The sequence below is a fragment of the Leuresthes tenuis genome, unplaced genomic scaffold, assembly GCF_036924035.1.
Source record: "Leuresthes tenuis unplaced genomic scaffold, fLeuTen1.0.hap1 SCAF_5, whole genome shotgun sequence".
Taxonomy (NCBI): Eukaryota; Metazoa; Chordata; class Actinopteri; order Atheriniformes; family Atherinopsidae; genus Leuresthes; species Leuresthes tenuis.
Genome location: NW_027325359.1, coordinates 31,773,296 through 31,787,159, shown reverse-complemented (window position 1 = coordinate 31,787,159; position 13,864 = coordinate 31,773,296). Strand labels below are relative to the sequence as shown.

The 13,864-nt window shown below is 45.2% G+C and overlaps 1 protein-coding gene across 1 annotated transcript in view; it reads left to right on the top strand.

Annotated features, from left to right (window-relative positions):
- Positions 1-10,580, top strand: part of sf3b3 (splicing factor 3b, subunit 3) — a 30,675-nt gene extending 20,095 nt beyond the window's left edge. The window contains exons 25-27 of the mRNA XM_072386665.1: positions 6,406-6,549; positions 7,970-8,074; positions 9,327-10,580. Of these exons, the coding sequence (XP_072242766.1) occupies positions 6,406-6,549; positions 7,970-8,074; positions 9,327-9,467 (390 nt within the window). The 3' untranslated portion in view covers positions 9,468-10,580. The remainder of the gene's footprint in view (positions 1-6,405; positions 6,550-7,969; positions 8,075-9,326) is intronic.
- Positions 10,581-13,864: the final 3,284 nt, after the last annotated feature.

Genomic DNA, 13,864 nt, shown 5'->3' with positions numbered 1-13,864 from the left:
ACATTTGATTCATTTTAGTTTGGAAATGTACCGAGTTTATTTATAGATGCGAGTGTGAACGCCCAGACTGTATCCAAAATGAGGTATGTGTCTGTATGAATTTGCATCCTGCCAGTTGAACTCGATTATCCCTACATGGCCGGGTTAGATGATGCCTTCCATTAAATTAGATGCATTCCTCTTTTATTCAATTAATTTATCTCAAAATAAAAAGTTCAGGCAAACACAGCTGTCTGTGGAGCAAAATGAAGGGATTCACTGTCTTTGTCCCAGATCTCATATAGTGTGTGGTTATTTGGTTATGTTACAGGCAAAGAATGTTGCATACCAATTTAGATTAAAATTTACACAATTATTTGTACTCAAACAGAACTCCCGCAGAAAAAGACTTTCACTTTAAGGCTGGCCGCGCATTACATGATTTTACAAGCCATTTCAAAGTTGTGTCCAGCTTCCTGTATCTCACGGGTGTCGTGGCGTGCTCCCATGACCTCATCGTTTGGTGTGAGGTGGTCGTAAAACTCAATCCAGGCTGCTTTAGTCTTGTTTTTACGCAAATTGTGCCTTTCGGTGATGCGTTTTCAATCAAAACGTGCTCTGTTGAACTTTCAAGCGGGAAGCGGGGGAAGCTTTGGCTGAGAGTAACCATGGCGATGAGGCAAAAGAAGTATGGTTCAGCTGGACCGTACAAAAGCAGGAGAAACTCACTGCATTATGGCAGCAGCACGAATGCGATCCACCAGGTGCATGATGGGAAATGATCAGAAAAATCTAGCTGTCGTCTTAGAAATAGTGACCCTGCAACACCTCGAGTCTTAGTCTGTGAAATGAGTTTGTCTGGAGATGTGAGCAGGTGTCAGAGGTAGATTTTTCAGTTGATGGAAGGCATGAGGAGTTAATGTTTTGGCTCAGTTTTAGTAACAGGACCATAATCTGCACTAAACCGCTGCCACTGGAACGACTGCTGATGTGTGAGTCAACAGTTGTAACCCTGTTAGTGTTGAATTCTTCACCTTCTACCCGACAGAAACAAATGATTTTCTTTCATGGCAGAGTAACTTAACGGCCGCTCTTCAGGTTTTAACGGCTTTCCCTTCCCCAGCAGCACATCAGCCTCACTGATCCATCTTTCCCTCAATTCCAGTTACAAAAAAAACATCTCATCAGTTGTGTTGAATCACTCGGCCTTTGATAGCTGGCAGGGCCTTTTTTCCATTGTTGTGAGCAAGTTTCTTGAGACTCTCCACCTTTCTTAAGACTTAGAGACTTAGACTCAACTTTATTTATCCCTTTGGATGACTCCTTCAGGGAAATTCAAGTCTCCTGCTGCTTATACAAAAAATACAAAGGATCAGCACACATTAGGACACAAAATATACTATTTAAAGTATGAATGGACCAATCGCATCGCAGTGAAGTAGCCGAGCCCAGCGGAGTGCTGTCAAACACACACCAGTATTACACGCCTTGATTTAACCGAGACGTTAAATTCAATCACAAGTTGTGTTTTTTATGCACATAATTTGGTTCAACTGTTAAGTTTTAAAGGTGTGATTAGTACAATTTATGGGACCACAGCTCAGGATTAATGTCTCCAACTTTTGAAAGGACTGGCACCAGATTTTGTGAAAGCGTTTCTGGCTTCAGACGATCGATCCTGTTTTCTTCGGGATTCCTGACGTTCACAACTGTAGGTTTGGGTAAAATGTTTCAGCTGCCATTGGATGTTTAGCATTGTGTTTGTTACTATATGGCAGAATATCTGATAAATGGAAAATACAGCAGAGTTTGGAGGATGCGTGTCGAGTTTATTACAGTAAGACGATGGTAGCAGGCTAACACGTGGGACTTGGCTGCAAACAGCTCCAAAGGTCAATCAAGCTTTCAGGTTTCACCAAGGTGCACTGCATAAGGCAGGAGAACCAAGGATATGAGCTGTGGCTTGTGTATATTTTGGCTGAGCGGTATACATAAACTCTTTCTATATATTCCATATCTTTCTTTTTTAAGTGTTTAAAAACTTAAATACTGCTTACATCAATTAGTCAGAATCTGTCTTCATTTATAGCGCAGCCGAAACCTTTTTCCTCGAGTTTGTGAGCAACAAAGTGAGGTTTCACAGCAGTTAACTATTTCTCCTCATTGTCGGCAACCTAGCAGCTTTGTCCACATACTTTTTAAAAAAAGCAACTAGTGGTAAAGTGCTGATTAAAAACCGCTTTAAGGCGCTCCAGAGATCAGCGCGGGCACTCTCTTTTCATCCCAGCTGCGAGTCACTGCGAGTCGCTCAACCTGTGAATGCAGCTGAAATCGTAGCGATGCAGTTAAGCTTTATATAAACACCGCCTGGGAATCGGCATTGCTTTGGAAAACACCCACTTTAACTGAAAACAAGGGACTTCACGGTGTGTTTAACCCTCTGGAGTCGACGGCTGCGCCCATTGATTTAAGGTGACGCGGCATTACTGTGTGGAGCTCAAACTATACACCAGTTTTTAAACTGTTGATAGACCAAGTAACGGCAGACTTGTGATTTAATCATTTCCGCCATTCTTTTTCCTGAATATTGTCATCACGTTTGGTGCAGGAAGAAATGGTAAAAACAGGCTTTTCTGAGTAAAGCAGAAAAGAAATGACACCCTCTTTCCCTATTGGGGGAAAAATGCCCCGTATCAACCAATCACAAAATCATATGGCAATGCTGAGTAAGGCTGCTGAGGAAGAGGGGAAAGTTGAAGGAGTGATGTCATTAAAACACACCGAGTCTTAGAAACGACCCACATCAAAGCAGAGCTTAGATGTTTTTACATTCTCATTACAGAGACCGTCCCAGACGTTACTATTGTACCCAAATCCTAGTGAATATTTGTCAGGTACTGAGTTGTCTGTCTTGTGTTGCCCAGCCCTCTATCCACCTCTGTCCAAAGCAGTTGGTCCATCTGCAGTAGGGCTGCACAGTTAATCGTATTTTGATCGTGATCACGATTTTGGTGTCCACAATTAAATGAACCTGATCCTCAACGATATTTACATTCAAAATGCGAGCTCTGCTGCCTGCATCTCTAACCACACATTCTCCACCAACCACCAGGGGGCGAAAGCATGGTTAAGGCTTCATTAAGCTGCAGTCAGTGCGGTCACATACGGGCAATCGGATCGGCTAAATGGCTAAATTACAATAAGACTGAGTTATTCAGTTCATGTAGACACCTTAATCTGACAAATAAATCGAATCGGATCGGGTTACTTGTGATTGAATCAAGACCCGAGATAACTGATCCAAACGTGCACTGAACGTGCATGAAGACGACAGTGGATCGGATCGAGCGTTCTGCGCATGCTCCAGATTTTTTCCCGCAATCGTCACCCGGAAGTCGAAGGAGACGATATTACTGTTGTTGTCGCCGCCGTCAGAAAGAAATAAACAACGCGATGGAGAATGCGCCGCTGTGCATCGTCTGTGCCATAACCAGCTCATCACAGATAGAGAGGGACGCAGCTTCATCTCGCTCTGCGTTCGCCATCTTTCTGAATGCCTGAGTTTGTTGTTGTTGGTGGTGAAGACGCCAACAGGAAGTGGCTCTATTAGCGATAGCTGAAATGGGGACAGCGCCACCTATCGTACCGGGGTATGACATGCTTTGTGCCAGTGATTCCATTCATTCACCGCCATGTAACAAAGGATAATTACCTTCAGATAAGGAGCAGAACCCAACTGTAGCTGTAATCCAGTTAATCTCATCATGTAGATCCAGTCACTGTAAGGCAGCTAGCTGGACAGTCTGAGTTAGACGGGGCGACATCCATTTTGTTTCGGATTCAGGGTAAGTGACGTTAAACAAGAACAAGTTATTTGCAAAGAGTGTAACAAAGTAGTGTCACAAAATCCGTGTCCCGCGCCGACCCAGACAACCATTACAGCCACCCTGCACCGGGCACAACCCCATCACTCTTTACAGCAGCCTGCACCGGGCAGAACCCGACCCATCTTTACAGCCGCCCTGCACCGGGCAGAACCCGACCCATCTTTACAGCCGCCCTGCACCGGGCAGAACCCGACCCATCTTTACAGCCGCCCTGCACCGGGCAGAACTCCATCCATCTTTACAGCCGCCTGCACCGGGCAGAACCCCATCCATCTTTACAGCCGCCCTGCACCGGGCAGAACCCGACCCATCTTTACAGCTGCCCTGCACCGGGCAGAACCCCATCACTCTTTCTTTACAGCAGCCTGCACCGGGCAGAACCCCATCACTCTTTCTTTACAGCAGCCTGCACCGGGCAGAACCCCATCACTCTTTCTTTACAGCAGCCTGCACCGGGCAGAACCCCATCCATCTTTACAGCAGCCTGCACCGGGCAGAACCCCATCCATCTTTACAGCAGCCTGCACCGGGCAGAACCCGACCCATCTTTACAGCAGCCCTGCACCGGGCAGAACCCCATCCATCTTTACAGCCGCCTGCACCGGGCAGAACCCCATCCATCTTTACAGCAGCCTGCACCGGGCAGAACCCGACCCATCTTTACAGCCGCCCTGCACCGGGCAGAACCCGACCCATCTTTACAGCAGCCTGCACCGGGCAGAACCCCATCCATCTTTACAGCCGCCTGCACCAGGCAGAACCCCATCCATCTTTACAGCAGCCTGCACCAGGCAGAACCCCATCCATCTTTACAGCAGCCTGCACCGGGCAGAACCCGACCCATCTTTACAGCAGCCTGCACCGGGCAGAACCCGACCCATCTTTACAGCAGCCCTGCACCGGGCAGAACCCCATCCATCTTTACAGCAGCCCTGCACCGGGCAGAACCCCATCCATCTTTACAGCAGCCCTGCACCGGGTAGAACCCCATCCATCTTTACAGCAGCCTGCACCGGGCAGAACCCGACCCATCTTTACAGCCGCCCTGCACCGGGCAGAACCCCATCCATCTTTACAGCCGCCCTGCACCGGGCAGAACCCCATCCGTCTTTACAGCAGCCCTGCACCGGGCAGAACCCGACCCATCTTTACAGCAGCCCTGCACCGGGCAGAACCCGAACCATCTTTACAGCAGCCCTGCACCGGGCAGAACCCCATCACTCTTTACAGCAACCCTGCACCGGGCAGAACCCCATCACTCTTTACAGCAACCCTGCACCGGGCAGAACCCCATCCATCTTTACAGCAGCCTGCACCGGGCAGAACCCCATCCATCTTTACAGCCGCCTGCACCGGGCAGAACCCCATCCATCTTTACAGCAGCCTGCACCGGGCAGAACCCCATCCATCTTTACAGCCGCCTGCACCGGGCAGAACCTCATCCATCTTTACAGCCGCCCTGCACCGGGCAGAACCCCATCAATCTCTACAGCAGCCCTGCACCGGGCAGAACCCGACCCATCTTTACAGCAGCCTGCACCGGGCAGAACCCCATCCATCTACCTCCCAAAGACGCCCCATAATAACAGACGCAATGTGTTTTTATTTGGCCAAAGACGTGTCCGATCAATACAGTCAGTACTTTAAAATTTAAAATGATTAGGTTTTTGTTTTTATTTTGCATTATTTATCATTTATTCTAATTTAAAGTATAATTTTTCACTGAAAATTGTTGGCACGTTGTTTTTTTTATATAAATGGTGCAATAAAAATACATGTTTGTCCCCACATGATTAATAATCATGATTACATACAATATTGATCAAAATAATCGTGATTCTGGTTTTGGTTATAATCGTGCAGCCCTAATCTGCAGTGATCTAAAGGTTTCACATTATGTGGCTACTTTGGGGGGGGTTTATGAGGAGTCACGCGAAGGGCTTGTGTCTCCCCTCTCATGAGACCAAGTTGTTAGCCTCACACAGAGCAGCTGTTGTTCCCCATCAGAGGGAGGCTGTGTCCTCTGCAAGGCTAAGTCATTCGTGTCTCCACGCCAGTCTTTTTTAACTTCGCTTTTGCTCTCTTGGTCTCACGCTGTCAGAATCATGTATGTCCTAAACTTATCTTGATCAGCCCAGGATTTATCACCACCCAGTGCAGCCTCTGTAGCTGAGCCCCTTTCTGATGATTACCTCTCAGTATTGGTGCTGCAGTTTTCTGATGGCTATTGGGTTAAACCATCTATAGCAATTTCCTCCAAGCAGAGGATGACAGCGTGCCTCCTCTTTGACCCTGGCACTCTTAATTTCCTTAATGCACTTCCAGAACAGACGGATCTTGTTGGGAGCTGAGACCCAAAATGGCTTCAGGTGACATATCTGACATGTTGTTATGTGATCAAATTTTTCATGTCTTAACTAAATTCTCTATAATTTTCAGTTTTGACTGTGGATAGACTGAAGTTACCAGCTGTATGTGACAACAAAAACACATCATTTTTTTCTTTCACTCACACACTTCTTACTTTCTGTCCCTCCAGGCTGAAATTATAGTGAACTACCATGTAGGAGAGACCGTGTTGTCGCTCCAGAAAACCACTCTGATCCCCGGAGGTTCAGAGTCCCTGGTCTACACCACACTGTCCGGCGGCATCGGTATACTGGTCCCATTCACTTCACACGAGGTAAAATGCAAGCGTACATGTGTGGAAAATATCAAATATCATTCACCCTCGAAATGCTGTGCGACGCCACATGAGTGTTTTTTCCTCCACCGAGCTTGCATGCACACGTGCTGAAAGAAGAAGCTGCAAAACTTGGACAAAACCATCAGTCACATTTATTTTAGTTGATTTTACTGAGTAAATGTGTGCATCAAATGGTGCCTAAAGACCGACGGCCGACACCCTCTCACATCTGAAGACCGAGTTTTCAGTCACAGACTAAAGATTTAGCAAAGAAAAATCTTGATGTGGTCTTGGAAATATCCCATCATGCACCTGGTGGAGATTCCCACCATTCTGTGGCGAGCACAGCTGCAGTGTTGTGGGCTGAAGAACCTGCTCGTCCTTTTGTACGGTCCAATTGAACCGATGTGGACACCCAAACAAACATTTATTAAAAGTGCCCTATTACACTAGTACTGGTGGCAAAAGCAGAATTCTTTTAAAGTTTGTTAGTCAGAAATAGCCAAAAAAAGACACTGGAGAGAGTAAAAAAATGAAGTGTAGGAAGAAGGATTAAACCAGTTCTTTCTGGAAAAATAATTTTTTTTAATTAATTTTTTTTTTTTATTATAATCGCATCGTACAGATTTTATTCACTCAATTTCTGCTTAAAATATATTTTTGGATCTCGCTCAATACTTCTCCCCGATTGGTTTGGCTTTCAGCCGACATCTCAGTTTCCTTCCGTCTGAGGTGATGATGTCATGTGTTCTCAGACCGGACCAAGCCGGTTCCAACCAGTTTTTTTTACCTACTGCATTTTTCTTCTACACTTCCTCTGCAGAAACGAGACTAAAATGTAACGATAATATTAAACATGTTTGATTTGGTTGTCTTAAAGAGGAACTCTGTTATTTTTAAACCTAGAACAGTTTGGTGAAAGTCGATATTTAGATTTCTCGAGTTCCATATAACGGAGTGAACGGGACGATGCAGCCTCTAAATAAGGCATTATCTGTCTTTATTTCACCAATACTTTAAGAAGAATGAATGCATGAACGCGTACTATAGCTCTGTTAGCTCATAGCTGCTGTGCTGTTATTGGGTCTCATCATGGGGAGCAGTGGCGTCCGGGTCACGATGTTTTAATAGAAAGCACTTCGGCGTGTAGATTTCCAATTCCATGAAATTCATCAGCACCTCTGAACATAACCAACAGCGTCCTGCTGGGCTTTGTGGCCTTCACCCTGACTTCGGATGTTTCTGTAAACGCCTCGAAGCTTTGAACATCTGAAGAGCTCACGCCCACTGCAGAGACTTCAGGTTTGGTCACCAGATTTGTCTGCTGGCTCATAGACTTCACTGTAATGCAGCTTATCTTGTGTAATGACTTTTATTTGCTCGTGTTTTTCATGTTTTTTTGCCTTCTTCTATCCAGGATCACGACTTCTTCCAACATCTGGAGATGCATATGCGCTCCGAGTTCCCTCCTCTCTGTGGCAGAGACCATCTCAGCTTCAGGTCCTACTACTTCCCAGTCAAGGTTTGTGTTGTCAGTAGAGATGAATTATGTTGTCTTTTCTTTTTTCGTTCAGTGAAAAAGGTGCTCGCCGGGCATGCCTTCGTGTTCCACCTTCTTACAGGTGTGCAAAGCTAACACGCCTGCGTTCATTAGCATCACAAAGACTCGTGACCTACAAAAAACTGTCTTGATTCAGCCGTCATGAGGTTAAAGAAAGACGTGAAGTGAAATCCTAAAGGAGGAGACTGCTGTAAAGAGAAGCTGGCGGCTCTTACACTCAGCTGGGATGTAGCTGCAGTGTCGAAACAAAAAAGTGCATTAAATCCTTCATCCCGTGCACTCCTCAGTCCTTTGCAGACACGTGATGGGTCTGCTCATTATAATAAAGTAATGTGTAGTTCTCCTCTCACCACAGGTGTCTGACACATTTATGATGATCTAATGTTATAGAGCCTCCCAAAGTTGGATGATGAACAATGAAATCAGGTTTTCTAACGGGAGCCTTTCCTTCTGCCAGCTGTTTTCAGTAGAACATGTCGCTGGCATCAAATCTAAGATGAGTCTATGTCGTAGTTTATGCTTCAACGTGATGTCGCCGTTGCCCCTCCGCCGTAGCCTGACGTGCACCTCCCAAAAATCCTAACCACACGAGGGCTGTGATTGGTCTGCTCAGAACGTAATTTCCAGCAGTTGCCTTTTCCGGTGTTCCTTCTATTTTTTTCTTTCTACACCGCACAGACCACCTCCGCAAACATCCTCTCTGTCGCCTGCGCCTCAACATTTGCAATATAAGCATTTGTTGTTCAATATTGATGAGCTTCAACTGCAAATACAGCTGCTCCATCGTTTACTGTTGTTAACTGTGACCGGAAGACAAGGCAAGGATTTGGCTATAATCACTTAAATCACACAAACACACAGCCACACACACACACACACACACACCCCCCCCCCCCCCCCCCCCCAAAAATGTGTTCCCTCGACGCAGAACTTGCTCAATGGATGTCACGTCGATGCTGGCAACATTCCGGACGACTATAAATCCAGCTTAAGAGTGCAGATGTTGTGTGAAACGGTGCTTACTGTTACAGTCGCAGCCTTCATGTAGATGTCAGAGTTTTTCTAATAATGCTTTGTTTGGGTAAAACTGTCACAGATATTTAATTTCAGAGCCTGGAGCCTCTGAAAGCAACGAGGTGCTGACATCACTGTCCATCAGCCCCTCTGTGAACATTTAACAGATTTTTGTCTTCTGTGTTTTCTTCTGCTCCAGAATGTGATTGATGGAGATCTGTGTGAGCAGTTCAACAGCATGGATCCACACAAGCAGAAAAGTGTGGCGGAGGAGCTGGACAGGACGCCACCGGAAGTCTCCAAGAAGCTGGAGGACATTCGCACTCGTTACGCTTTCTAAAAACGCACGCAGACCCACAGTGCATTCATTTTACGAATGCATTAACGCGATGAGTGTGACGCACACATGCAGCTGTGCAACCGTACGAGCCCTTTAAGGACTCAGCTTTCTGGCTTTCTCTGGTAACAGTTCACAGACGCAGCGTGGGAACGTTCAACAAACCACGCCGTCTTGTAACCGTTTCTCATCAGCCACCTTCGATTAAAACCCACAGGAACCCTTTTTTTTTTATCAATTTAAGTACCTGCATTCAAGTGTGACAGTCTTCTCCCACACGGCTTGGTGAACAGTAATGCCACACAGACGTGTTCACTGACGCACTTACTAAGAATTTCAAGTGAGTTTTTGGCACATCCTCCCTGCTGTTGTCAGCTCAAACCACACATGCAGCACCTCAGCATGGAAACAACTCAAAGTGCCGGCTTCGTTTCACTTTGTTGCATTTTATCATCGCACATAAAGCTGTGTGAATTCTTCTCATCTTTGCTCATAGCCTGCAAACCAAACCGGAATCATCTGTGCATCCGTTCTCAGCCAGCGATAACAGCTGATTGAGTGCCTTTTTTTTCTTTTTCAAATCAACCTGGTTCAGAAGGTTCATCTTACGTACTCATGATATGAATTTCACACTGCTGGGACAGAGGGCTATGAAAGCCTGAAAGCTGAGAATATTTTTGCCTTGTCATGAAAGAGACGAGCTTCTGTTTGTGATTATTTTAACGTGTTAATTAGATTATAGACCCATTGTTTGAACATCTTTTTGAGCCCCGAACTGGTTCTTTAATGACTCATTTTCTGCCAGCTCATTCATACATATTGCTCACTCACTCACTCACGACTGGGAGCCAAACAGAAGCTGACCTCGCTCTCAGAGTACGCTTCAGGCCGCAGTATAAGAAGTGTTTTGTCTGACTGTGTCATTAGACGATGGGTAAACTCAGACTAAATAAGTGGGTGGAAAAATACTGAAGGTTTGTACTGGGTGTTGTTCCTGTCAGTCCAGTAAATTCCCAACCACAGACACAGCATTCCACAGAAATCACTGGACTTCGGGGTTTGTGGGACAGGGGCAGTGGTCTGTTTTTTTGTAAATAAAGTTGTTTTTGTACTGTATACCATGTGTTTATGTCATTTTTCTGCCAGTGTGTGAGGAAACCATCAGACAAAAGATTTGTGAACTTATATTTCGTGTTTTCTGAGTGCCCCATCTTCAGTGAAAGGCAACAATTTAGGTGCGTTCAAGTCGAGGTGAAACAGTATGTTCAACAAAGCAGGCGTTTTGTTGTTCATTCAGAGCATCTACACCTGTTAAGTGTTGACTGCAGGCTTAACCAATGTGCTGAGCAGGACCGATGCAACAAAGTAAACCAATCAAGGCTTTTTGTGATGCCCTTAACTGGTTTAATGACCAATAACATTACTTTACATTCCAGTTTCAGAAGGTGGTCGGATCCTGTGGAAAAAGAAAATACCTATTTCTTGGAGGCTGTTTTTAACTGTGCTCACAAACATTGGTTTTCAGGGGTGTTATCCAGGGATGTAATGGAAAAGAAAAGGAAAAAAGACCTGGGAATTTATTCTTGGACGTCCTGCTGTAAACTAAACTTTTCTCAGGAGGGGTCTTGGGCTACTTTTTATTCAAGAGTAGTACCTTTACCAAATGAGCCACTAAAACACATTTTGAAAATGATGAACTCCTGTTTAGCTGCTCTTAAGTGCAGAAATCACCTCTGCTCAGAAGGAATAGATTATGGAGGAAATGGAAGCCAAAGCAGAGCAGCTGTACAGAACTCGTATCTGTGATGTTCTTTTTAATGGATCATTGATCCAAGATGATTTAACCCCACCGGTTTACTTGAGTGTGGAACATGTGGAATAACTTTACTCCCATGTGGATAAAAGTCAGCTGGCTCAAGGAAAGGATTTCTGAATTAAAACGTCCCCTCTGGGCCAGTCGGTAATCGTACAATAACCAGTTGATCGGGGAACATATCGATCACTTTTAAACTGCTCTTTTTTTTTTTTTTTTTTTTTTCACCCAGCCTGTTCTAAAACCGTTCAGCGTCCCACTAAGATATCTCCTGTTTCTCCTGATGGCAATTTCCACCACAGAATTTGTAGCTCTTTGGCTTCCCCAACAGTTGTGAGACGTAACGTTAGTCAGTGGGTTTACATGATGAGATTAACTGGATTACAGCTACAGTTGGGTTCTGCTCCTTATCTGAGGGTAATTATCCTTGGATATATGGCGGTGAATGAATGGAATCACTGGCACAAAGCATGTCATACCCCGGTACGATAGGTGGCGCTGTCCCCATTTCAGCTATCGCTAATAGAGCCACTTCCTGTTGGCGTCTTCACCACCAACAACAACAAACTCAGGCATTCAGAAAGATGGGGAACGCAGAGCGAGATGAAGCTGCGTCCCTCTCCATTTGTGATGAGCTGGTTATGGAACAGACGATGCACAACGGCGCATTCTCCATCGCGTTGTTTGTTTCTTTCTGACGGCGGCGAGTAAGTAACCCGATTCGATTTATTGTCAGATTAAGGTGTTGACATGAACTGAATAACTCAATCTTATTGTAATTTAGCCATTAATCCGATCCGATTGCCCGCATGTGACCACACTGACTGTCGCAAAAGCAAATAACCATGTGAGCCCTGTACATGCACAGCCATACACGTGAATTTGACACCATAAAGATGTGAAGCGACCGTAAAGCAAAACGTTGTGGTGCGTTGTGGTAAAACAACATTTTGTTTCGAATTTACATCACTCCTTCAGTTGACTCCACCTCCTCTGCTAAGCCCCGCCCACTCACATCCGCCCAGCTAGATGGATGAAGCCAGCTTCTGGTGGAAATGTTCTGCTGTCAGCTGTACTGAGGAGCATGCATCTTCCATCTGGCAGCAGCCTCAGAGGATATAAGAGCCCAGTGGATAAACTATATTTCAGGGGAATGTTCCAGCAGAGTTTGCTGCCATGAACGACGTGTGCCACTGTATTAACATCGAGTTAATAGCATGTTTCTGATAAACATGCCAAGTTGTCTCCAAGTATAATTGTTCGATGAGCTTAATATGTACAAAATGTTTAAACGCGGTTATTAACTGAACACATGCGTTACTACGAGTTACGCTGCGTACATCTCCAACTTGGTCCATTACTGTTGATGAGAAGCATTGTTTAATAGCATCTGCTGCTGAACAGTGTTACCGGCTTTGATGAATGTGGTTTAAACTGTGAAATCCTTCCTGTGAAGTGATGATAATCTTTCCCTGAGGACATTACTTATTCCCCATAAGAGGCGATAAACCCGACACGGCACTGCTTCAGGTTTCTTTCCCATCATACGGCTCAATTAATATTCACAGCAAAAAGACAGAATCCAAACAAAGTATGTTATTTTTCCCTCTGAATCTGGACTCCATCCATCAAGTAGCACCAGTCTGAGCACACCCCCCCCCCCCCCCATCTGGCTGTGTTTTACATGTCAGCCTGCTGTCAACACAGAGCCTCGTTCCAGCCTGGCGCTCTGCTGACAGCAGCTTATTTAAGTTGCGTAACAACAAGAGCATAATGATTTGTTTCACAGAGAATAGCAAGGCCTCAAATGCAGCACAGCCACATCTGGTCTCTGCTTCTGGACGTGTGATACACAACATGGTCAGAGCAAACCTTCCCACTTAGAACAAAGGCAGAGTAGAGCTTGCTCAGTGAGAAGTAAGACGACCACGAGGGCAGGTTTGTTAAACATGCAAAGCACAACAACACTGTTCCCTGCTGTGATAAATGTATCTAGTAAACATGTGAACATGTGAGCTGAGGATGGATGACCATCGTAATTAAAGAATGACTTCACTCTGGAGCGTGTGATTGCGTCTGACGTTACAAGCTTGCGATGTAGAGATGGGAGAAATCCCTTAAGGTCAGTTTTTCTTGAACAGAAAAGAAATGCCTGTTTAAAAGAAGCTTAATTTTGCTCTGATATCACTACACTGTTATCAGGGATCTTGGAATGATTCAGTAGTCGTCATTGATGAGAATGACATATTTCTCCAGTTTTAGTTTCTTTTCATTGGTGAAATCCAGAATAGAATTTAAAATTCTATGAAAGCTCTTAAAGCTCTAAATGACCACGCTCCATCATATCTTAAAGATCTCATAGTTGGATGTTTTCCCAACAGAGCTCTTTGCTCTCAGTAAATTGCGGTTTACTTGTGGTTCCCAGAGTTTCTAACAGCAGAATGGGAGGAAGAGCCTTCAGTTATCAGGCCCCTCGCTGTGGAACCAGCTGCCAGTTTGGCTTCAGGAATCAGACGCCACCTTCTCTTTCTCAGCAGGTATCCCTGGCCTGGTGTTATGGCGCTTGTTGTCAGCTGTAGCTCAGATG